We start from the raw sequence: 25,508 nt of genomic DNA on the forward strand, positions 1-25,508 counted from the left end.
GTTTATGCCAAACTTGAACTAGCAACCTCTGTGGAAACTAGTTTAATACTCCTTTTGAATCCTCTGAGCTATTTCTTTCCTCTCTACTCTAGTATTCTTTATGCACTGATTCTTTATTTCAGCTGTTAAACGTTGAACTCTGCAGTAGTAAGAGACACAATAAGTACTGGAAGAATTTCTTTGAGAGCACTCAGTCCATAGGCAATAGTGGATTCCAGTCTGAAAGCATTAAGACAAAAGCATTTTATGACCCGTGAATTTGACTTTGCATTTAAGCTGTTGTAACACTACCTATTCCATCCCCTGGTGTTAGCTGGTTGCCAGTAGTGGAGGCCCAAGCGAGAGCGGCTGGGGAGCCAGAACTTGCTGCTGTGTCTGACAGCGTCATCACTGCTTGCTCACCAGAAGTTGGTGCTTCAGCAGTGGTGCAGCGATGGCTCCGATAAAGGTCTCCAGGCAGAGCTTGGGGGTGCTGCTATTGCTACGCATATTTACTTAGAGCATGTCAAGTGCTCTGAAGTGGGTGGTGTACTGTGGTTAGGAACCTGAATTCCATCACAGGAAAAAAATCTAGCCCTATGGAGGTTCCTTTTTTTGGCAAAAATTCTGTGATTGCTGCCAATAATTACTTTGCCTCCTCTTGCTTCTTCTCTTTCTGAATACTTTTCTGTCTAGTAACGTTATGCAGGGCTTTGCTGCTGCCATGTAAGTTCTTGAGGTGATGTGCACTGACAAGACAGAAGAGGAGAGATGCTGTTTTCATCTTTGTCACTGTTTCATTGTGTGACACTGAGAAAATTTTGGTGGTCTCCTTGTTTTTTGCCTTGTGGCAGTTGGAATAAAAGCTGCTTCTTAGGAGTGCTGCTATGGTCAGTTCAAATGTTTGTGGTATCTTGACAGTCTAAAGGTGGTCTTTGTAAGTAGCAGTGTTTCAGGGTGGGTGCTTTTCCTCAATTTTTCTTGGAAATAAGCAAGTTTTTTTTTTTTCTAGCCTACTTGTTGATAATTTTAGTATTCCTCACTTCTCCACCTGCTTGGAAAGATATTTTAGGAAGACACAGGATAGCATGATGAAATTTCATGTTAGACATTGTTGAAACAAGCATTAAGTTTCTGGCCAGTGAATGAAAGAAAATAGCTTTCTTAAAGGAACAGCAGCTGTGTTTTTGTTGACGAATGCAGGAATTAAGAATCAAACAAATCTGAAGCACTGTGAGCTCTGGGTATAAAAGGAAAACTGGACCTCATCCAAAAGCTTGTGACAGCAGAGTAATTTTTTTCTTTCCGTATCTTTCAACAGCGTGTGTTTATAGTAATGTTTATCTGTGGAACGAAGACAACTACATACTGAGGATGGTGCGCACAGAGAGGGATATATGATGAAGTATGTAGCAAAATACAGGCAGGGGGAAATGCGCTGTATGGATATGTACTAGCCTTCTGCTAGGTGGATATTTTGAAATAATTGAAAACAAGTGAGATTAAGCAGTGGTTATTTCTCACTCTTTGCCTTTTCCAGAAGGTGTCACTGTTCTGTTGGTGCACAAGGGTTAGAAGGTTGTACTTGGCTGAAAGATCCCAGGCTTCCTAAAGATTTATCTTGGTCTGCTTAGCAGTCTGTTATTAGTGTGCATTTTAATAGGAATTGTATTTAAAACAACTCTCACCTTCCCCTTTCTCCCAATCTCAGAAACTCATTCATCAGCAAATGATACCATAACTGCTCAGTTCCTCATAGCTGTCCCAAAACCACATAAGGCAAATTTAGTGCTTTGTGTGGTATTGTGAGTTGCTGTTTCTGTGTGGTTGATCCCCATTTCTGCTGGTAACTTGCTGTGTAACCACTGAATGACATCTTTGTAGTGGGTGTAAGTCTTAATGTGAATGTTATTCCTGAGAGAATGTATTTCCTTGGAGCAGGTATTTTAAAGTACCAAGTATTAAGTGTTGTTTTGATTAATTCAGTTGATGCTATAGCTTGAGTGTAGATCCTGTAGCCTAACTAGCCAGTCTCTTTACTGCAGATCTCTCTAAAGTGAAGCTGATGAGGTTTGATGATCCTGTGCTTGGGCCACGCCGTGTTCCTGTCCTTGGCAAAGAAGAAGCAGAGAAAACGCTTATTCTGGAGCAAGCCATCTTCCATATTGATCTGGACAAGAAACATGTTCGCATTACTGAGAATGGCCTGACAAAGGACATTGGTGACACAATTGTTTATCTAGTTCATTAAACTGGCGCATACCTGGCTTGATCCCTGGCAGTGAGAAAGTTCATAAAGTGACTTCGAAAGCATCTGTAATGAACAAAGATGAGAATTTGTTCTATTTAAAAAAAAAAAAAAAAGCCCACCCAAACCAACCTAATTTTGCATGCAAGTTCACCCCTACTCTTTTAAACATGGATATAATAAAATTATTTTCCTCTGGCCCTCTGGCTTTTCTTGAAAAGAAACAGTTATCCTGAATGGTTAACATGGCAAATCTTTCTTTTCAGCTGTGGCCAGTGTTTTCAGAAGCAAACTAGAGTACCGCACTCAGAATTCCACTCCCTCCTAAATAGGCTAAGGTCTGGGTGGAGAAGTTGGTTGTAAATTTGCTGTAATAGAGGGGAAAAAGTTGCTTGAACACTTCTGTATGTTACTTTTCTATGACACAGGTGACTGAACACCATTAGGGCACTTTTACATGGGCTAGCAGTTCAGAAGTAATTTGATACTGAAAAACTCTTAAGCAAGAGTTAAATATGAAAGTTTCCATGCTTTTTAGCTCTCAAAATGGGAGCGCCTGTAGCAAACACTGTTAAAGACTGACTTGCCTTATTCTTTCATAAAACTATTCATAAATCTAATTTAAGTGGAAAGGTTAAGTGTTCTTTTCATAGATTTTTAAATTGATGTGTTTTGGTAATTTCAGGCCTATCGGAGACTGCTTTTTCCCTTTTTTTGAGTCATGAATCAACACGTACAGCTTCAGGACTTCTGTCTGCAAATTCATGAAGGTGGCTGGTGGCAAACAGCATACTTTGTTCTACACCATCGCTCTTTGGCAGTTTCACAATTCTTGATGCTCCATATGGCTTAACATTTGAAGTTCCTCTAATAATATGTTACGGTGTGGGAGTAAAAAGGAGCACAAGAGCCCAAGACTGCTGTACCGAGAGCACCAAACACTGCCGGGTGTGCCATCTTCTTCCCCTCCCTCTATTATCCCTTTGAAAAGGCAGGCTTTGTTTGTGTTTATACAGATGCAATACGAGCTTTCCTTTGCTATTGCTTCTCCCCAGTCCCGCTAAGCAAATACTCATGCGGTTGCCTAAAGAGGTTTGCTTGTCAAGAGAAAAAGGGTGATTCTATAGTCTAAGGCGGTTCCTGGGTGCTGGGGTTCGGCAGATGGAAGGGTCGAGGCTAAATACTCCTGCTGCTGCAGGGTCTTAGGAGAACAACTTTGCCAGCCCCAACCCTGATGGGCCTTTTAAGTTGCTGGAATACCAGCGGGCAAGAGGAATGTCTGCGGTGGGCAGAGGTGTCTGCTTGTCCCTCAGTGCTCTGGACGGGTGGGCAGCTAGCAGAGCCTTCTCAGTGCAGCTGCTGGGACAGAAGAGCCCCGGCTGCAGCATGGCCGTGGGGACCTGGGCGCAGCGGTGCGCTGGTTATGTCCCTTCGCTGCTGCAGCTGGGACTTGGCTCTTGCTAGAGGTTTACTTCTGTGTAGTCTGAGGGAATTCCCTTCCAAACTGGAAAAACAAACCCCAGCACACACATCCAGCGCCACTTCTTGTACGTGGCTGTTTGCATTAGGTGTTTGGAGCTCGTTTTCACAGTATGATGATGTGATGCCTGTGCTAGTGGTGCTCTGGTACACGCCTTTGAGGACTCTGTTCTGTTCAGTATAGTTGTTTCACACCCAGATACCATCTCTGGATTTCTTGCTCTAACAGTTGCTTTCCAGTGCAAAGGGTTGAAAGTGTGAGGTCCCCTCGTTCCTCCAGTTCTGGGGCCCCTTTCCCTCCAGCCGGCTGCCCCAGCATCTCCCGAACAGTGGCATGGCAGTAGGAAAATGAGGTATTTCATTGCTGCGATTGTGGAGCCTCCTGAGCATCTGTCATCACAGAAACAGGAACCTGATCTGAACTCTGCACTGACTGGAGGAGGAATTGCAGCCACCAGGGTGGAAAGTTTAGATATCCTCTGTGCCGGGAGACTTTCACACCCAACTGTTGTGGGTAAGCGTGTAAGCTCTGTGACAGCGTGACACAGTGCCTCGCGTCAGCGCGGGGAGAGGTGTTTAAAAAAGTCTGACAAAGATTCCAAGTGGCGAGGGGTCGATGTGCTCACAGAAAGAGGGGTCTCAAATATCACCCTTGTTCAGGTGGCCCCCTTTAAGCAAATTTGGCTTGAAGGCTGCGAGCAGAAGTCTCTTACAAAAGACAAGAAAAGATTTGGGGTTTCCAAATGGGCTGAAGCGGATGGAAGATTTGCTCTGTTACCTCCAGGCGAGAACGCTGATGCTTTGGATGCAGGGTAACAGGCAACACACTGTGGAACTGGAACCCTCGTACTGCCCCTTGTAAGTTGTCAATGGATGCTCTTCCCACATACGTGCATTTTGATCACCCCTGCTCCACAGAGAGCGGCTGAGGATCGGGTGAAGTGAGCCGATCGGAAAGGTTTCCTTAATTTCCTTGTATGAAAGCAGCTTTGTTAATCCCAAGAAGCAGGGATTATGGCAATAAAAATCTAATATATTGACAAAGCAGCAGCCAGATAATCTGAGCAGATAGAAATTAGTTTAGAGTTCTAGAACAATAAATATTGTTTCCTTACTCTTTCATGTTCTATGGGTTTTTTTCCCTTCAGTAGCTGTCCAGACAGCAAAGACTTTCCCACAGATGTTTGGGAGAGCTGGTTTGTAAAGTGGGGGTATGTGCGTGCCGTTTGGTTTTTTCTGCCACGATGAGCAAGTTAAACAATGGTGGTATCTTTGTAGTCTCAGTGTTCAAGTGGATCAGCCAAACTGATTGTTACTGAGCAAGACAGAGCTATAAAGCTGGACTTTTTTTCTACGACGGTTTGTTGGCTTCCAGGAGATGTCACTGCTATGCTGGTTCTTGTGTATTTTTTCCCAATAAAAGCTCAGAACGGGATAAAGAGGCTTTCTTGGTATTACATTTCCCACATTGTTAACAAAATTCTGGCCTTATTTAGTAGTCTTCATGTTATGATTTTGATGAGAGAAATCTGGAAAGGCAACCTTTTTTCTTCTTTTTAACGGAGCCAGTTTTTGACATATAAATACACAGCCATGAAGACCAGGGTTATTGCTGTTATTTCCTGGCTTTTCCCCTGTCCTGCTGTAGCTCCATAGGATACTTCCTCAGCTTTGAGCCCTTCAGTTTTCTGCTATTCAGGAGAACATGCGGACGCTTTTCTCCGACATGTTGTGAGGCATAACTAACGTTTCTTACAGGAGGAAGTTAAAATATTTGGAAAGTTCAGAGGAACAGCAAGTGCTACCAGCTGCATCGCCTGATGCCGCGCCAGGCTGGGCAGGGCCTGGCACTGCACAGCGATGTCAGCAGCAGGGAAGTCGGCTCAGGACAGAAGGCAGACTTTTCCTCTCTGCAGGTGTTTTCCAGAGCGGAAGGAGTACATCTCCGTGATGCTGCTCCGCTGCCTGTCTTGGCACATCCAAGAGAAGCGGCAGGTTTAGATCAAGTTGTCTCCTGTACGCGTCCAGCCGGGAGTCGTTCACATCTTGAAGGAGGCAGTGCGCAACCAAGGCACTGTGAAACCTGTTCCTTCCCTGTGCCTGTTCTGCAGGTACTTGGTAAATGTGTCTCATTTCAAAATGAAACACACAACCCCCGGTGAGGTAAATCTCCCCTGGCACTAGCAAAGAGCTCGGTCTACTTTTCACCCACTGGCAGGGTTTGGGCTTGGTATGTTTGAGCCAGGAAAGCTCTGCGGGAGGAATGTGCTCTCGGTGCCTTGCAGGTGTGCTACAGCTGCGCTTCGCTTCTCCACTGGATTTGGCTCTGTCCTTCAAACCCGGTGCAACTGAATGCTTTAATTTGAGAGCCTCCTGCTCCCTGGGTGGTGGGGAAGAGGGGGGCCAGGCGCGGTCCTGGCCGTTGGGAACTGGTATGATGTCAGGGCGTGCGGCGTGGTGATGTCACCTGTTCGTGCACTGGGGCTGCTCCCAGGCATCTGTTCCCATGCCTGGCTGGAAGTCGTCGCTCCGCTGACAGGATGAATGTGTCTGAGGTCCCATCGCTGTTTATTCTTTCCTGGGTGTAATGCCTGGGGACAGGACTTCTTTCTGGTCTCAAGTAAGGAGTAAAGTTAGGAGTGCCATCCTTGGTTAACATTATAAATAATCTGGTATATATAAAACAAAAATCTATATAGAAACCACGTAGCTGATGAGAAACGAAAGCTCACTGTTGCATATTACGCTGTAAAATATGTCTCTGCAGTGAGACTTGGGTAGGGCTCCTTTTACTCAGGAATTCAGTTCAAAGCAGTTTATTATTCCCTCCGGGCTTTGCCGGCAGAAGAGAGAATTACTGACTCTGCGGCACCAGCGAAGTATCCAGAATCTGTATTTTGTTTAAAGCAGAAACAGTTATTCTTCCACAGTGCCTTGTTACGTCAGAAGGATTGTGTGACCTTTGAATTACTTTCTGCTGAAGTGGGGAGCAGCGGAAATCATCGTGCAAGAGCTGAAGATGCACATCGGCTGCTGAGCCGGGGAGAGCTGCCCAGATCAGCTACCGGTGAGGTTGGATTAGAGTGCTCTTTCTTACTGTTTGTATCCTACTTTTGGGGACCACCGTTCCTATTGATCTGTTCTTGAATTGCCCATGTGGCAGTGGTCAGTGCAGAGCTGGGCTGCTGGCTCCGTCTGGCTCACGTGAAGGGACTGGAGGTGCCCTCCGCCTCCCCGTCCCCGTGCGGCCCCCGCTGCCCCCCTCTCCTGGCACACGGGCGGTGACTGGGCTGCTGGGGCTCAGGAGCGGCACCACCAGCACCTGGCCAAAACCTTCTACCCTGGCAAAACTGGTATCGGCCCTCAAAGCCCCTTCCAGTGAAATCGTGACTGGTTTGTTACGTTACCAGAAGGACTGGAGAGCCTGAGCTCTGACCTCAGCACGGCTTTTAGCATCCAAGAGGTAATTTGCGGTGATACAGCTGCGAGACGCTCAAGTCCTTATGGGCATTGTAACTTGCTCTGCAAGCACTCGTGTCTCACCGTAGATGTGGAGGGTGGTGGAGAGCGGTGTGGAGGGTGGTGGAGAGCGGTGTGGAGGGTGGTGGAGAGCGGTGTGGAGCTCAGCGGCAAGGAGGCGCAGGAGCAAGTGAATCCTTGGAAGGAAGCTGGTATAAACCAAAGTAAAATGGTGGCACTAATCCCATGAATCTTCTTTCCTCCCCCACAAGGTCACTCCAAATATGTAGTGCGCATGTGATTTAAAAATAGACAGAGTCTTTTAATTCTGTATGCTCTTGTTCCTTTCTCCAATGCATAGCAGAGCACGGAGGAGCCCGTGAGGAGCCAGCCAGTGGGGCCGTCACCGCTGCTGTTGTCACCGCGGCCACAGGGACTGGACCACCGGCCTCTTTGTCTGCCGCAACAAGGCAACTTGTAGGAGTTTGTGTGGCTTCCTCTTACTCCCTGAATGCCTCTCTAGTTCCTGCAGCAAAGAAACACCAAGACTACAGCGAGCTCGAACCCGTCCCTCTTGGCTGTCCCACCCGTGGGGCCCAGCCACCAGCTGCTGTGCAGGGTGACGCAGGAGGGGCTGGGCAGTGACGCCACAGCCTCCTTGCAAGCCATCAGCAGTGGCCCCGGATGTTTTGGGGTCCGCGATGTCCCCCGCTGCCCCCCCCGCAGGCAGGGGCTCTGGCAGTGACGCACAGCCGCCTGCAACGCCAGCACCCCGGCCGGGCACCCGAGCACTGCTAAAAGCTGCAAGGAGGTAAAGCTGCGTTTTATCTGTGCCATAAAGGGGGTCCAGTTGTTGCTCCTCTGATCTTTAAGCAGTGGCTGTTAGAGTAATTTCTGACCTATTAAGCAGAGATGTGTCTAACAGGAAGAATTTTAATTTCTTTTGATGTTTTATTTCTTCAGTAGCAGATTGGGTTTTTGGGTCCTTTTTTCTCTTTATTGGGTGGGGATCACATTACTTTTCGTCCAGGTTTCTTTTATGTCTTTCATAATGTGAGGAGGAGAAAATCATCACCACTAGTTGGCATTAAGGACGTGAGTTAGATTCAAAGGCACGGAGCACTTCGGCAGTGCTTTCTGAAAATAGTTCTTTGGGTTTTGTTGTGACACCACTCTAAAAGCTGGGCTGCTTATTTGATGGAGGGAGGTTTATAACGCTCGTTGGCTGAACACACGGGGAGTGGGGTTTGCAGATGTCCGCTGGACCCGAAACAGCCGAGGGGGCGAAGGAGCCTGGGCTGGGGCGGTGGCAGCACCAGGGCTGGAGGCTCTGCAGGGAGCCTGCTCCGGGCAGCAGTTCCTGCCTCGCCCCTTTCCCTGCTCCAGGATCTTGGGTACAGAAGGCAAACCCAGACTTTTGATCAGTTTTTCCAGTTGATGGTTTTTCGGTTTCTGTTTTGGCTGGATCAATTGGGTCATGAGAAAACTAGCACTTGCAGCGCGACTTAAAACGGGGGGGCAGGTATCCTCCTCGTGCAGCCTGAAGCACCTTCCTTCAGTGGGTTTTGATTCTCTTGCTGTGCCAGTTGCTCTCACAGGTACAAATCCAGGCAGACTCCTCATCACAGCGTGGTGGGAGTTTCTTGTTGTTTCCCAGCTTTTGACATTTTTAAAGAACTCACTTAAATACTGCAGGGGTTTCATAAACAGGGACTTACCGATGGGTTAACAGGACAGGAAGCATTATGTTGTTATAATAGTGCGTTGTTTAAAGTACTGTTAGTGTTGTTATAAACCAGATTTAAACAATGCGGTTCCATAGCAAAGGTCCGAGAGCTTCGGTTTTGCTGGCGGTGGTGTGTTGTGTGGATGTGTTTACCCCTGAATTGCAAAGAAAAGGCATTGCAAACGAATTGCAAGAGACTGCAATAGCAAAGCACTATTGAATTTACTTCGGGCAAGAGGCAGCTGAATACCAGCGTGGGAGTCAGCACTGCCCTCCTGGGTGCTTGGGGAACGTGCAGTTTGTACTCGCTTCTCCTCAGTTTCTGCTGGAACGATGTTTCACAGGCTTTGAAGTCTGTCTTCGCTGCTGTTGGGGATATAGCTAGCAAAGGGTTTTCATTCTTCCAGTTAATAGCACCAGTTCTCCTGGCAGAGGAGATGACACCTGGACCCCACGTGTGGTGGGACTCAATCCAGTGTTGGAGATAGCATTTGCCATGAATATGGGGAATTTGCTGGAACTGAAGCAAGGCTTTGAAATGCACACACACCGAGAGCAGTTAGAAAACATCCCTCTTTTCCTCTGATGTAAATCGGATCTGAGAACTTCAGCTGAGATTTTTCTCGTCTAGCAGCCTTAAACGTTTTGGGACATGCAACTGCGCAGATTTATTACCCAAATGTGCTTGTCCCGCTGTTGGAGCGGGGCTGTGCTGCTCAGCGCCCCCTCGGCTGCGGGTGCCAGCGGTGCCCTGGGTGGTCCGTGCCCGGGGTGCACCCTGGCGCGGTGCTACGGGCAGTGCCGGCGCCTCCCCTGCTGCCCGAGCCAGGGAGAGGTGCCCAACAGAGCCAGGGAGAGGTGCCCAACACGGGCTGGTCTCTGCGTGGGCAGAGCTCTTCCCTCGCGGGGGGGTTTGGTCGGGGCACCCACCGTGAGGAGGTGCCCCCTTCCCCAGAGGTGCTGCTGCAGCTCAGCGCCCGCAGCCAGGATCAGCATCCCGGAGCGCAGTGCCGAACAGTGATCTCGTTAAAGTGATGCAAATGTGGAAAGTTCATTTGGGGCTCAGTCCCAGAGAAGGTGGATCCTGCCCATCTGCCCCCCCAAGCTGTTTGCACCGGCGTGTGCAGGATCCTGCAGCCAAATTCCTTTTTGATCCAAAAATCTGTTCCGTTACCTTGATGCCTTTTTAAAGCAAAACTTATGTATTAAATCTAAGGAATTGCCCTGTCTTCTGTGCGGAGGCAAAAGCAGCATTTGTTTTATAATGGAATGGCAACTCCAAGCAACTACTCATGTTTTTAAACTGCTTTGTAAGAGCAGGATTGTGTGTGTCTGTGCAGCTGCTGTGGAATTACATAGCCCAAAGCTGATGCTGTACCATACACGTCGCCATGTAACCAGGGTGGCAGGGAACAAGGAGGCCTTTCAAGCCAAAGGGGAGATGCAGCCAAGGGCTTGCGCCCACCGAGCATCCTCACGTCCCGCTTTTAGTGAAACTTGTGGGTGTCCAGCGCCCCTCAAAAAATCCGTCTTCCCCGTGTTGAAGGTGTACCGGGCAGAGGATTCCAGGTCACGGGCTGGAATGAGCTACCCCTGCCCCCAAGCACAGGGTAATTCACTGGATCGGGTCTGGATCTGGCCCGTGAGCTCACTCTTGCTGCGGAGTGATCTTGGTAGGACATGCAGGATGAGGTGGGGAAAGCTGGTCCTTGGTCGTCGTGTGAACCCTGCTCGCCCCTTCCGGGGACCCTCGGCGGGGACTGGGCAGCACTCCCGGCTGCTGGCCGCCTGCTGCCGGTCAAGTGGCCCGAGAGCCAAAGCCGTGGGCTGCCAACACCCTGCAGGACGCGGCCGCTTAGCTGAGGGTGTCCTACTTAAAAAACCTCACGGTGAGGGAGCCTGAGTCATGATTCTCTCTATCCATCCAGTCCTTCTCCCTCACCACCCACCATGCAAAATGCCTTGTTTTTAAAAATAAAATGCGTGAGTATTTTACAGCGGTCTCTCTCTCTGCTGCTTCTCGTCCCCTTTGGTATGTTAAACCTGGATATAATGCCCAATAACTGGCTCCTTCTCCTGGATTGTTGTATTACAGCAGTTCCCTGATCCAGCAGTGGCTTTGGGAGCATGAACCTAAATTGCCGTCTTCAGCTGGGACTTATGATCTGAAAACTTAGTGCAGATTTATTTGCTGTTCTTAGGAGAGCAGCAGTGACCCACTTCTTCTGCAGCTGAAGAGTTTATAGCAAAGGCGTGGTGCCACGGTGCGTCGGGAAGTGGGGAGACTGGAAGCAGGACCAGGGTCCCGTCCCTGTGCTCGGACTCTCCCTGCCTCCTGGGACTCGCTTCCAGCCACGTAAAATGGGGTAAAGCGCTTTGCCCTCCTCCTGGCCAGAGATTTCAAAGCACTTTAAAAAGGAGGGGGGGGGAAATGTCAAGCAATGCTAAATATTATTGTTACATTTGCTTGTAGGTTCCTGCTGGGGGCAAAGAGCATCAAAAAGAGAAAGCGGCAGCTCGAGCTCAGACCGTCTGAAACTGCGCCCAAGCCAGAACCCGGCTGGAGAGCGCAGCTCCGGTTCCCGGCCTCGGCGCCAGGTGACCCTCCCCTTCCTGCCCATTTGGTCCCAACGGGCAGAACAGCAACCCGAAATAAGAAAGTGAAAATAAACGTTCCCGTTTTTTTCATGCAAAAAGTTTTAATGGTAACACAGTAGTTTCCACAGGATGGAATACCGCAGGCGTCAGGCGCTGAAAGCTTTACCAAGGCCTGTGTTTCCCACTCGGTGACCCCCACCAGGCTATCCAGCCAATTTGGTAGTACACGATGCTGCAACTCACTTCTGCCACTTAGGCTTCCAGTGTATGAGGTGCCATAATCCATTCGGCTCCGACTGATTTAATTAATTTACAGGCTACAGATCTAAACATTAGTTCTATAAACTTAGACAAATAGACTTCTGAAAACTTAAAATGTTTTTAAACCATTGTTTTTCAGTTGCAGAAGTACAAAATAAATATCTTAAAGATTAATACAAAACAGAAAATTAGTATCTTTTTGTTTATTGACTTTTCTTCTCCCTAATAGTATCTTAAATTGAAAAAACCTTTTTAAAAAATGAACTTCACGTCATGGAAAAAATATTAAGCATCACTGAATTTGTACAAGTGTCTCTAAACAGTAAACTAAATGTATGTATTTTATGTATTCCTCCTACCCATCACCAAATAAGAGAAGATTATATATCCTACTGTTGCTAAACATATACGTGTAAAAGTAGTCATTTCTGTTTTCTCATTTATAGTAACTTGGCTGTAACATTTCATTATAATGTTTCCTGGGCTCAGTGCAGAAAGAAGACAACAAAATTCCCTGGCCTGTTATGCAGGGGACCAAGGTAAATTACCTTTCGTTGATCCCTACTGCCTTTAAAATTTATTTTGGTTGGAACTTTGGGTATAAATAGATCTCTTTTTCCACTTTCATTACACATATAGTCTCCACCAGCCTGACCACCGTTAGGTATCTCGTGTGCCAGCCCACAGAGCGGTTTCTGATCCCTTCACAACTTCCCAGCTGAAACAGGTACAAAGTGATCAGCGTGCGCAAGCTCCCACTGACCGCGCTGGTAAGTGCCCATCGCTTCACCTGGACGGTCTTGGGTTCTAAACACTGACTTTATGAGTATTTTGAAATGTTACTTTTTAAATGGGGGAAATACTGAGACTTAAGGCAAAAAACCCGAAAAACTTAAAATCTATACTTATTATTACACTTAAAACTTGTAGCTGCACAAACAAACTGCAATAACTATTGGGCAGTGAATAAACCTGCTAACATAATGATAAATGTACACATGAACTTACATGTTCCTGGGCTGCTCGGTGTGTCCAGCTTAACTGTTTTGGGGCCAGTGTTTGCATTCCTCTTTCCTAGAGCTAGGGGCAGAGGAGGAGCGGGCCATGGGCTCGGAGGCTCCGCGGAGGGGAAGCTGGCTGGCTGCGGGCTGGAAGAGCTGCAGAGGATGGGGGGGCTCTTCAGTAAAGGCTGCTTACTCAGATTTTTTTTTTTCAAGCTCATTTCTTGGGTTTTCCAAATCTAGAGGAGATGCTTGGTGTTCTAACACTTCTTGTTTTGCTTTGGTGGCTTATGAAAAATTAAACAGGATGAAGTCAGGAAATAAAATGCTTGGAAATAAGTGTTCATTAAAACACCTAGTGACTGAGAATATAGCGTAGATTAGAAGTCTGAATGCACTACAACCTTGAAGGTGTTTTTCTAATGTTAGTTTTAGAAAATGGACCTTTACCAAGGTGAGAGCAGGGCTGTTGGGAGGGTGAAAGAAGCAAATATCTGGTGTCCCGCACACTGTGGTCTTTCACTAGCTTCTCAGTACTGCGATACATTTTTTCCTAAAGCCCCAGGTTCTTGGAATCATGCAGTCATGTTTAAAAAAAAAAAAAAAAAAAAAAAAAATCCCCTTGACTTCCATGTAAGAAGAGGAGCCCTCGTGGCTGTAGGAAAAACCTCTTGAGAATGACTGTCAAAGGCTCAGGGACTGGAAGACAAACAGAAATCAGAGCCAGGCAGGGTCTCTCTCACGGTTACTGAGCTGCCCCTGGCACTCCTCCTCTTCGTGCGTGGCTGGAGCTGCCCGTGCCCGAATCCAGCCTGTGAAGCCTCCAGCCTGGCCGTCCCCTGCTGCGGGCAGCGCAGCTTCTGGTGGCACCTGACCAGACGTGATCCTAAATGCTTTGCGTGACTGCAGCATCCTCTTGTATGACTCATGTTCTCCGACCACAGGATTGTTAGACCCTCTGTATCACAGAGCAGGGACTGATCCCGGGGGACCTTCTGTGCCCCCCAGCCCAGCTACGGTTCTCAAGCTCCTAGGAGAGCAGTCTGCCAGCGATGCAGCAGCCAGATTCCATCTGATACAGCCTTGCAGAATTCCCTCCCAAGACTGAACATCATCACTCTGACCTTCCTTGTGGCAAGCGGTGGGAGAGTCCCCTTTGGGCCCAGCGCTCCAGCTCTCAGACGGGCTGGGATGGGAGGCTCCTCTGCGTCCTCCTCCGTGTCTGAGACGAGTTGCTTCCGGCTGGGGCAGGGAAGCATCCTCCGCGTAAAGGATGCGGAGAGAATTAATGTTATGTTTTCTTACCTCTCCCACCTCTGCTCATAATTTAACAGGAAAACATGACTGCAGTTCAGATTCGAGGGGTAGGTTACTTACTGAGGCACTCCAAGGTTTCTGCCAGGCTAGGCAGGCAATTAAAGCTGAGCTGATGAATGATCCGATTCAGGCTCCAATTCATTAACTAATCGTAAGAAACGAGCAGATAGAAAATAAGCCCAATTCAAGAACTTGCAAGAAGTACATTAATGGTCCCTCCGTCCCCGTGTGCTGCTTTATGCACTTCTCCAGAGCTCCTTTCCTGTGCTCTGCTGACAAACGCGATGCTCTGGGTGTCGGAGCCCGGATCAGCCTGCGCCTTCAGCTGGGCAGGCAGAGAACAATGTATTTTCATTATAGAAATATATTACGCTGCGCTACACCTGCAATTGTTTTTTGCCTTTCCTAATGTTGTTTCTTTGCACTCCGTGCTTCATGTGATGGTTTGTGGTAAAACCGAAGACTGCAGACTTGGTGGTTCGGCAGGACCAGGGCTCGGACCAGCCTCTCTGCACCACTGAGCGTGCAGAGGGGAGGCATTCCTGGGGGGGAAAGAGGTGGCCTTTCCCCGTGGGCCCTCCTGGCCAACTTGGGAATGACAAAACAAGGTCCCAATGCTGATGTCTAACCTCTCTTCACTGAGGAAATGGGCTGAAGAGAGTCTGGAGGGTGGGAAGACAGCAGGGAAGTTAAATATATAGATATAGATATAAAAGAACAGAAACCCTTGAAGAGCTCGCCCACCTCCATGAAAAGCTATCACCCTCCTGCCAACATGTGATGCCTCCCTTTTCATTGCTACCCAATTAAAAAAAGTAAAAATTGGATGACAGCAGCCAGAGAGGGACAGGGGTTTGGAGCAGATCCTCGCGGAAGGTGCAGTGTGCTTCAGGTCAGCAGTCCAAAGCTGAAACAAAAAATGCAAAGTTTGCTCATGCTCGGAGAACCCAGTGTGGTGATTTTGCTTGCGGAGTAAAGGTGTTGGAGTAACTGTTCCAGAACAGACGTTTTAGTCTGGTGCACTTGGAGAACTGCTCTCCGACAGACCCAGTCGATGTCTTCCCCAGCATGATTGGCTCCTCCGTGTAGACCAGGGCTGTTTGTTGGGCACTGCCTCGCTCGGGGCTCCAGATGCGTCTGCTTTAGCCTGGGCTTTTGGAAGAAAAAGGTCTGAGTTCTAGTTCCTCTTTCTTGGGATGTTCCTTGGTGAAATAACACAGTCCAGATGCTCCTAGGTATTGCCAGAAGAGTGGAGACGGTGAGGAGGACTTAGCAATTTTGCTCAGTGGGCTGCAGTATGAAACCGGTGGGCAGGTATGTCTATGGGAACAAGATGCTTATTCGAGCTGTTGCTTTCAAATATGTCTTGTTTTCAGTTCTCTCTCCCCACATATTTTTGAATATATTTAGGGCACTTATCGCTATAGCGTCAAAGCACTGAAATAGCCTGTGCAAGAAATGGAGAGATCTGTCCCAAAATAGCTGCCTGCTCTTTTACCAAAGCGCCGATTTCTCTGCCAGTGCTTCCCTTCCCTGCCATTGCCCGTGACCGTGCCTGTCTGTGCACGAGTGTCAGAGCTTTCTCTGTTACCATCAGCCCGACGCTGTCACTTGTCATAATGCAGTCGGTTAAGAGCCAAGTCTGGGAGAGATTTGTGGTGCTTTTTGGTGTATTTGTCTTAAGACTTCAGTACCATGTAATGGGCTGACCGGTTTTGCAGGCTTCCCTGTGTGCACGGGTGCTGTGAAATATTATTGCTGTTTATCTTGATGCGAGAGGGTAAGAGGGTGGTTTTGTTCCATGAAAGGCGATATTCTGAACTGATAATGTGAGTGGTACCCAGCTGTTGTGAGCCCGCATGTGCAGAAAGACTTTATGGCTTGTTAAGTCTTAAGGCATGCTGAGCACCTTTGGCTTTTCCTGATGCTCTTGGTGTCCCCTGAAGCTTAGTGCATCTGATACATCGGGCCAAAGGAGGTGCTGTCTTTCCTCGTATCAGGGCTTTGGTGGCAGGAACGATGCATGAGAAACAGAGCTGCAGTCACTTCTGTCTGTTGCTCTCTGAGCTTTTAATTTTGCAGCCCCAAACTGAACTTTGAATTCTTCCTTGCTGCCTGGCCTCGCACGCCTGCCTCTTGTGGGAAAACCTGCCCCACTTGTAGATTAAATTTACAAGGTGACTTACTTCAATGTACATCTGCCTGAAGCCCCCAGTGAGTTACGGTTTGTTGTTTTCTTTTTGCCCCTCATCTTCAAATGCCTCTCTGCATGCAGATTGCACTGAGCTCCCTCCTGAGTTTCAGCAGTTATTGATGTGCTCCCCAGCCTCAAGGAACGCTCCTCTGAGCTCCTGATGAAACAGGCGATGAGGTCTTGCAGAGCAGGGTTAATTGCTGATAACAAGGGAAGGTCTTTGATCGGAGCCACCACAGAGTCCCTGGCTCATCATCTCGTTCCCGGCTCTCTGGGGACACGGAGCTGTGCTGGAGCCGGGGGGCTCGTGGCTGCCTCTCGCTGTAGAGTGTAAAACTTTGGGATAGGCATCAGCCGCTGTGCGTGTGCAGGGATCGGCCTGTGCCCTTCCCCAGGGCCAGCCCAGCCCAGCCCGCTCCCAGCTGCGTCACCCTGCTCAGGAACGGGACCAAGGCGGTCCCGTTGGACCTTGGCTTTGTTATATTGGTGTGAGATGAGGACACTGGTTTTTGGGGGCAGTAAAATGCAGAAGGTCCAGTTCCCTCCCTACACGCACCGTCCCTGCCAAGTATTCAACTAGGCTTTGTGTCTCCTACTGCTCCTTCTTTGCCAGCATTTCCATCTGCATAATTAATTCTCGTGCAGCTCCAACCACCCATGCCACCGTCTTCGGTGAGTCTCATGGGAGGTCAGCTGTTGAAACGCATTAGGTGCTTCATCAGCGGATTACAGATCAGGTCATACCAAGCCGTCTATCCTTTCATTAGCATGCAGCAGGTGATCATCTGGAGCCAGGCGTGAGCAGGCAGCCCCTCCTTCCCCTACAAAACAACACTATAAATTACTACCCGAGCTGTTCCTGGACATACCTAATGCAATTCTGTTTATTTCTGAATGTGCTTGGGAGAAGTCGAGGTGTTCTTGGTTACAGAGCCAGCTTATGAGGTTTTTCTTATTTTGTTTTAAAGGGATGACAGGAGTCTCCAGCAAAGAACTGGCATGTCTTCTCTGAGATGTTCAACAGTTTTTGAGGTGGCATTGCTGAGAGTCATGTTCACCCTCTTATTTGCAGCTTGCACCACCTTTTATGCCTGGGCAAAGCATGTTTTCAGTTTGTCAGGATTTTTCTGCAGGAGCTCAAACAGTGACAGAGAGCACAAGGTGAAGGACTTATCTTGCCATTGGTGGTTTCTGTGCTACTGAAAATCCCCTTGGGGGGGGCAGGCAAATGCCAGCTTCCTGCTCCACAAACACAAAAAGTCTGAAAGAGTAAAAGAACAGGGGCTGCAGACTAGTAAATGATTTTATCCATTCCCTTTTCTTAGTTCCAGAAGAAAACATCCTTCTCTGAGGCTGTGCCAGTGCCTTGGAGAGTTTCTATTGACCAGTGGAGTTAATTTCACGGGTTTTGTATGCGATTAACCAAGGAGGTGATTTTACAGCAGTTTTGGACGAAGCACAGCTACCGCTGTTAGGAGATCTAGCGGTCGGTGGTTGTGGCTAGGATGGGAATTGCTGGTCTATAAACCGGCACTAAAAATGAAGCATGAAAAACAAAAGCTGTTGTGCATGGGTTTGCTGGAGAGCCGTCCCAGCTGGCGAGCCGGGCGCAGCTCCCCGACTCTGCCTGCTTTTCCGTGCATCCACAGGAGGATGCTTGAAATGGGCTCAGCTGGAAACTGGAGCTGGTGCTGCCATGGCAGGGGGGTGGTGTGCGGCACGGTGAATGCTGAATTCTGCTTTCCATTACTTAGACAATGTTTCATGCATCTTAATGTAAACTTAAACCCATGAATTCCACTTAGGATATTTACAAAAGCAGTATCTGAATGGGTGGGTGGTGGGAAGGAGTTGGTGTGAGCTCGTGGACTGCTAGGAGGTAGGTGACAGGTAATTAGAGGGAACTAAGCAATGAGGAGAAGCAAAACTCAATACCCCGTCTGCAGAGTCTAAGTGACTGCAGTAATGGCATGTGCCTTTCCATTGTCTCCTTCCTCTCCAAATCGCCTTTTAACCTATAGTCTGTGTTAAAACTCCTGAACTAAAACCAAACAGAAAAGCAAGCAAGCAACCAACCTAACAAAAAACCTGAGTGAACCCCCCTCAAAAGGCAACTCAACCGTCAGCTAGGAACTGACTGATTTTGATTTATGGTTTCTTTATCCTGCAGAAGCAGGAAGGTAATGAACCAGTGCTTTGATCTCTGTGGGCTTTCCTGCAGCGGTGAGGAGATCAAAACAAGCTTAACTATTTCTGATACCTGCACGCTTTCTTCCCCCTCCTGCTCCTCCTCCGGTACCTTACAGGCAGCCTTACACGACACCAAAGCACATCAGTTTTGTGGATGCCACAAACCCACTTCACGTCTCCCTGGTACTCGCAGCAGCCCTGGGGCAGTGGGGCTCCTCCAGCCGCGCTCAGCACAGCAGGGGCCAGGACAGGACTCTCCTGCGCAGGGAAAGATGCCGTCCTGTCCTGTCCCGCTCCCTTGGGAGCTCCCCCAGTTTTCTGCAGGCCTCAGACTTGCAGGTCCTGAGGGTGCTGGTGGGGTGGAGGTGTGGGGACATGGGGAGTACCTGCCCCTCACCACGGGAGGGGGAGCGGTGGAGGCGGCAGGCTGGTGCGGGGTCCGGGGTGCTCGCCCCTCGCAGGAGGGAGGAGAGGAGCAGGCGTGTGGAGGAAAGCAAGCAGAGGAGTTACCCTGTCAGTTTGCAGAAATGCTGCTGTAGTTCTTCTTGACAGGGAAGGTCAGCTGCCCAGAGAGGTCCAGCGACAGCGCCTTCGGGTGCAGCACCCGTCGCTGGTGCAGGGGGCTGGAGCTGGTCCTGGGCGAGTAGAGCACTGCCAGCTCGGGGCCCGACAGGCTGGCTTCTGGCAGGAGAGCCTCCACCGCGGCCGCTGGCTCCGTCCTGCTGCGCGGCAGGCTCGGGGAGGGCTGCAGGCTGTGCCGCTTCGGCGGTGGGGGGCTGTGGTTCTGGAACCTCACCGTCTTCACTTGCTGCAAGGAGAAGGGGACCAGAGTCACAGTGGGAAAAGCAGCCACCCGCCCTCCTTGCTGGGGTCTGCCCTGGAGAACTGGGGGGGGAGCTGAGGGGGCAGCTGCTCCTGCCCGGGGGCAGAGGATGCCCGGGTAGAAGCCCAGTGAGATGTGCAGCTGATAGCAGGTGGCCGAGAGCAGCAGGGAACGGCACAGCGTGGTGCAGCAGTGCCATCAGCTCTCACAGAGACCTAGGAGAGTCGGTCCGGGGAGCCGTCACCAGAGTTAGCGGGAGAGAGCGGAGGGGAAGAGCAGGTGGCAGCACGACATGAGGGGGGTGGGTGACCTGTCCTGCTGTGCCCCTCACGGAGCGCCCGCGGTTTCTCTCCAGCTGATGGTGTTCCTCCTGGGAGCTCCAAGGTCGGTTGGGCTTTCAGGGAATCGTGGAGCAATTTACTCTTTGGGTGCCATGGGAAGGGAAAGCTGTCACTAGGGGAATTTGTAGAATGATTTCCTCTTTATGAAATTTCCCTCTGGCTGCCAGAGGGGAAAGAAATTTCCCTTCCAAATGGCTCAGCCAAAGCAACACGGGGGAGATGGGGGGGAGCTCTGTAGAGACCAGCATGATGTACGGTCTAACACCCAGGACTGTGGCATTTGCTCATTCGTTCCCAAACTCTCGGGGACCTTGGTGGGATTCCTGCCCGATTTAAGACCTCAGAAAAGTCTCAAGATTTGATCATGACTGAACATTGGTTTACACTGAAAGAGTCCCTGCAGCATCTTGCCTTTCTAAAGGGCTTAATCTGAACACAAGTGTCAGCAACACAAATATCCCATTTCCTAATGCAAGGACCAATCCCAGTGATTTCTATCAGAAGAAAACCTGGTGAGAATGGAGTGAAGCCCTCAAGGGATTTGACCCTGGTCAATATTGGGCTGATGCTGAACGTCAGTCCCAAGAGGCCCGTGGGACCCTCTGAAGCAGTGGGTAACCGCTGGCCGTACCTTTTCGGCGCTGTTGCGGGAGGTGTCTGGTTTCACCAGGATGGATGGTGGGGCTGACGCAGGCGGCTTTGGAGCTGCCTCGCTCTTTGCTGGAGGGTCTTTGGCATCCAGGTTCACCGAGCTGCACACAGAGGGAGTTCTGCTTTCCCCTCCTCTGACCACAAGTGCTGGTGAAGCCTCGTGGGAGAAGTTTGGCCTCGTTCCTGCCTCGGCCAGGCCAGCTCCAGGAGGGATGCTGTGCGGCTGTGGGCTGATGTGCTGATAAAGCTGAAACTGTTGAGGTCGCACCGCAGCCGTGGGAGGACGCCTGAGGGAGCCGGCAACCTGCATGGGGGTCCCCGCCTGCCCCGGCCTCTGCAGGGATCCGTCTGGGGAGCAAGAACCGTTGGAAGGAGGTAAGTCAGCAGGAATTCAAAATGGTACAGACAAGGCAAAGAGGCGGAAGTGAGCAGTGGTTTTGCCCTGCACTAGCAGCCCCGCTCACAGGGATGCTGCGGGGTCGTAGCTCCCAGGGATTGCCACGCACCTAACCCCATGCACCGGGACCGGTGTGCAGTAATGCCGTCTGCCTCCATAGCCTCTCCTCAGCAGGTAGCTGCTCTGCTGGACACTGGCAAGGCCAACAAACCAAAACCCTCAATACCCCTGTATTTGCACAACAACTCATGCCACAGAAGTTCTTCTGTCTTGGATAGGACTGAGCTGGTTTCTGAGAGCTTGCCCTGCCTTCTCCTGGACTGCAAATACTCCTGGTGCAAACGCTGAAATGCATTAACCCCGAACACCAGCTTGCACAGCCTCAGCATGACATGCTTGGATTTTCCTGCCCAGCTCCCGAGGCGAGGAATTGCGGCACCGCTGCTCCGCCGGCTGCGCAGGGGAAGCGCTGCAATGAGCGGGTAGGAGCAGACACAGCCCCACCGGGAAGGGGTGAGGGGGGGTAACCGTGTTGGGTGACACAGGACATCTGCCACCAGCACGTGCTGCAGGGGAGCAGAAATCACACCCCAGAGCAGAAACCTCCCCTGGGGAACACTCCCGTGACAGGGTCCTCACGGGGCCCTGCTCCCTGCCCTCCGCCTGCGCAGTTTCTTTGCCGAACGTACAAAGTGCCGGCAGGAGCGCTGCTCCTGAACCCTCCGCCAGCCCTCGCTGTCCCGTGCTGGCTGTTGTTCCTATTTGGCTGCTCCATCCCATAGCTGCTTTCCTGCCTGTGGTGCAGGAAGTCACACGCTTTATTTCTTCTGCAGTGTCTCGCTGTTCACAAAATTGATTTTTTTATTTGTTTTTTTTAAACAGAGACACCACAGGGGAATGAGTCCTTTACAATAAAACAACTCTTAAGATAAATCCAATTTTGAGTCTAAAACCACTGACAATGGCCCTTGCAAATGTGCCTCCCCCCTGCCAGGGGCACTGCCTGCCTCCAGCAGCGGCTCTGCCTGCAAACGTTGGAGAATGTGCCACTTAGTTGCCCAAATACACTTAGAAATGTATTCCAAAACAGCGTGTATGGGCTGAAGATAAACCTTGCCAGCCTATATTGGAAGGAATATAACCAACCGAGCTCTGCATAAACCTTTGCAAAGAGTTTTTCCTGTGCTGAGTCAAAAAAACCTAAAACGACCAAAATAACCACGGCTGGGGAAAGGCAGCAGTGGGGTCCCCGGGCTCCTCCGCCAGCCTCCGGGAGGTGTTCACTAAGGCTCCCTCTCCCCGCCCTCCTTCCTTGGGAGGGGTATTTCCTATGGCCCCAGGCATGTGCGAATGAGAAGCACGTTTTGGATCTTTGTGGAGAAGGAGAAGAAAAATAGAGCTGATGTGGAGCTCTTTTCCCCTCTAGCTCTCTGCTATATCAAGGCTTTTGACTTCACAGTTTCCCTGCTTCTTTTTTTTTGGTGAAGTATCCTTTCTCACCTTCAGGCTATTCATGATTTTATGCATCTCAGATATTTCCAAGCTGAATATTTTTTCTCCTGAAATAGACGTTATTCTATACTCTTGATCACCCTTCTGCATACTTTTCCTGATTTTACTATATTCTTTTTGAGTTACCAGAAATACATGAAGTGTTCAGGATATGAGTTCGCTAGAACTCCCCCAAAGGCACATTGAGTTTTACTCTCTTATTCTGAGTTTCTTTCTTAATAATTCCTAATAATACTCTAAATTAACCTTTTTTTTAATTGCTTCTGAGCATGGAGTTGGAGCTCTCAAAGAGCCGTCTGTGACAATTCCAAAACCTCCCTCCAGAATGACAAAAGCTAATTTAGGGCCCAAGGTTCTGTGTGTGTATAATTAGGGATTATTTCTCCCCATATCTGTGTACTGACGTTTCAGCTACCATTTTAGTGCCCTGTTGCTGGGTGTTGTGAATTTCAAAGGTTGGATTTGCTGATTTCCATTTTCCAAGATCATTGCAGAAGTCCCTTTTAGAGACTGGTAATATTGTCTTGGTACACTTCACGTTTACCTTGCTGGAGTTTGTATTTAATTTTCTTTGTTTACCACATAAGGATGTTTTTATGTCTAATTGCCTCCTTTTCTCTATTATTTAAACAGTTTTGGTTAACCAATGCGTTTTGAGCCACGTTCCCGTGCCTGTTGAGGACACGGTCATCAGCTGCTCCCCCAGGAGTGAGCAGTGCCACGCTCCGGCGCAGCGCCGGTCGGTCGGATGAGCCAGCTGGCATCGCCCCCAGCCCTGCGTTTCTGCCTTTGCAGGGAATTAACCCCCCCGGGGCATTTCACCCCCCTCCCCTGCCAGCTTGGAGGGTTAATCCACAGAGCTTGGGGCAGGCTTTGCTGTGCTCAACCTAGCAAATCGCATTTTCCTTCGCGTGCAGCCCCTTGGCTGGCGGCAGGATAACGCTGCCTGTCCTCGGCAATGCAGCCTGGCTGTAACGAGACCCCTTGGAAAGACACTTCTCAAGAGCCCGTTCCACAAGGGAGATGCAGCTGGGCGACAGAGTGGTCACTCTGTGTCTGCAAACGCGGCGTGTCAGCTGGGGATGCCTGCCCACCCCAGCTCGCCAGTGGGTGAGAGGAGATGCTGCGAGTGCCCCGGGGAACGGCCGGTCTCTGCTCGCGTCATGCTCAGCCTGATGCAGGAGCCCAGCCCTCGTGGGACCACTCGGGAGAGCTGCTGTTCTGGCAATGTGCATTTCTTTTTTTAATTTTTTTTTCTTTTACAGCTCCAGTGCTAATTTCAGGCAGCCAGTACGGTTTGGGGGGGACGCATCTGGCTTCTCCCTCCCAGAGACCCCCCTGAAGCACTTACTCTTCCTCGTGCTGCCGCGTCCACGCCGCAGCGATGCCTGTCCCGTGGCCGTGCTTCTCCCAGGCGAGGTGACGGGCATGGGCAGCAGCGCTGGTTTCAAGGGTCTGCTTTGTCTCGGGCCGTTTTCTGAGATGCTCCCTTGGGAGGATAGCGAGGAGGTTGATAGCGTCCATGAGGCGTACAGGGAAGGCATTTTTGAGTCAGAGAGATTAGATTTCCTGTTTGAAAAGGAAAAGAAAATAAGTTCAAACTAGACTTGGGTTTTTGGAAGGAAAGCAGGAGTTTGCCCGAAAGGCAACTCAATGGTTTTAATGTGCCTGCACTGCTCCCAAGTCAGGGCCTTGGTGGGAGACGCTATGGACGATATAGTTAGTTCAGGTTTCTGATTCCATTATAATGAGGGCTTTCATCTTTCTGCACCTAATTTATAAGAAATTATTCCCAAATAGGGTTAGGATTCATTACAGTAACCCCACGGCACTTTGAAAGGGACCTCCAGACACCAGCCCTCCCTCTGTAATTTGCCCAAACATGCTCCCTCCTATCCCTATCCTACCCCTTCCCTGCATGGGAGTGTGCCGGACGGCACCTTCAGCTGGAGCCGTAAGAGGCACCTCTCAGCACAGGGCAGGGCAGGCCCGTAAGGACTGGGCAGAGGCAGTATTCCTGCTCCTGTCGTCTGGCTCTAGCTTCCCCTCCGCTGTTTGGGCAGCTCTCCGGTGCACAGCAGCCACTTTGGCTTATCGCCCTCCCCTGCCTTCCCTAGAGCGGTCATCTTCATGTTTTCACCTGAAGCCAAAACCCTGTCAACCTTCCCCACCAGCACACTGGCCAAATATCACTCCAAATTCCTTGAGAGAGTGGGCCACGATGAAGTCCTTTTGTTAACTCCTTAAAGGAAGGAAAAACCATTCCTCTGATTCTTCTTTAGCGTTTTTGGGGGTGGAGGAATGGTTTATGGTTTAATAACTGAGCAGTGATCCATCAAATAACTCAGGCATCAATTTATTATGAAGAAATTTCCGAAGGAGGATAGAATAGCAGCTCCAAACCCAGCGCTTATGGTTGAAGTGCTTTATGAGGCTATTTAGGGTGACTGGGCTGGACTCTTGATTATTTGTTTGCTCTGTTTATCGGTGAGGTGGGGCCACGGTGTTATCGGAGGCTATATGGTGAAGAAATGAGCTGGAGAGACGAAGACTAATCACCAGCGCTCTTGAATGCAGGAGGATGCAGGGGGGAGAATGCTGGGATTAAAGCAGCACTGGGACCTCCGGTCTGAACCGAGCGATTTGGCGGAATAAAATACAAGCCGGGAAAGAGAATCGAGGTGGGGAGAAACCAAATGGTGGCGGGAGTATCTGGGAGTGTAAGGTGAATTTCTGATGTGTCGCTAGAAGGCTTTCAGGGAGGCAGAGGCTGAGGTGCTGCTGATCGTCCCTCGGTGCAGTGCTTTACCCCTGCGCAGAGGCAGGGGCAGGTGGGTGTGCGTGCAGGTGATCCCCTCCAAGCAGAGCTCCCTGCGCCCATCCCTCCCCGCTCCTGCGGACGGGGCTGGACCATTGCAGTGAGTTTCCAGCCATGGAAATCCTGCTCCAAATAATGAAATCACAGCCCTAGGAGAGGCGTCCTGACTTATCCCCGCTTTCTATTTGCAGAAACAGAGCACTACATTTTAAGCTGCTCTTCATTTCTCTGCCTAACCTGAGCATATCTCAGGGGAGCTAAGGGCACAGGCAATTTTTTTTTTCCTCTCCTAAATTGTGTATTTTAATTATTGCTCTTTCTAATGCGTGTTTGTTTAGCTAGATCAATGGCGTCCAGTGCTGAAATGCCTGCTCTAAAGACAGTATTTTGACTCTAAAAGAGCCTTCAGCTTGTGGTTTCCCTTCTGGCAGGAAAAAAAAAAAGACTACAGTCATCCAAAAGGAATAAAGGCGAGTCCGAGCACAGACACGCTGCCGTTCATCCTGGCTCCCAG

At 49.7% G+C, this 25,508-nt stretch overlaps 2 protein-coding genes across 4 annotated transcripts in view; one reads left to right on the forward strand and one right to left on the reverse strand.

Annotated features, from left to right (window-relative positions):
- LARS1 (leucyl-tRNA synthetase 1) overlaps positions 1-2,396 on the forward strand; it is a 31,562-nt gene extending 29,166 nt beyond the window's left edge. For all 3 annotated transcript variants that reach the window (XM_009811285.2, XM_059825662.1, XM_059825661.1), the window contains one exon: positions 2,025-2,396. In XM_009811285.2, the coding sequence (XP_009809587.2) occupies positions 2,025-2,230 (206 nt within the window). In that variant the 3' untranslated portion in view covers positions 2,231-2,396. The remainder of the gene's footprint in view (positions 1-2,024) is intronic.
- A 16,570-nt stretch (positions 2,397-18,966) lies between these two features.
- Positions 18,967-25,508, reverse strand: part of SH3RF2 (SH3 domain containing ring finger 2) — a 41,081-nt gene continuing 34,539 nt past the window's right edge. The window contains 3 exon segments of the mRNA XM_059825568.1: positions 18,967-19,260; positions 20,248-20,615; positions 23,528-23,745. Coding sequence (XP_059681551.1) covers positions 18,967-19,260; positions 20,248-20,615; positions 23,528-23,745 — 880 coding nt within the window.

The sequence above is a fragment of the Gavia stellata genome, chromosome 16 (assembly GCF_030936135.1).
Source record: "Gavia stellata isolate bGavSte3 chromosome 16, bGavSte3.hap2, whole genome shotgun sequence".
In the NCBI taxonomy this organism is placed as follows: Eukaryota; Metazoa; Chordata; class Aves; order Gaviiformes; family Gaviidae; genus Gavia; species Gavia stellata.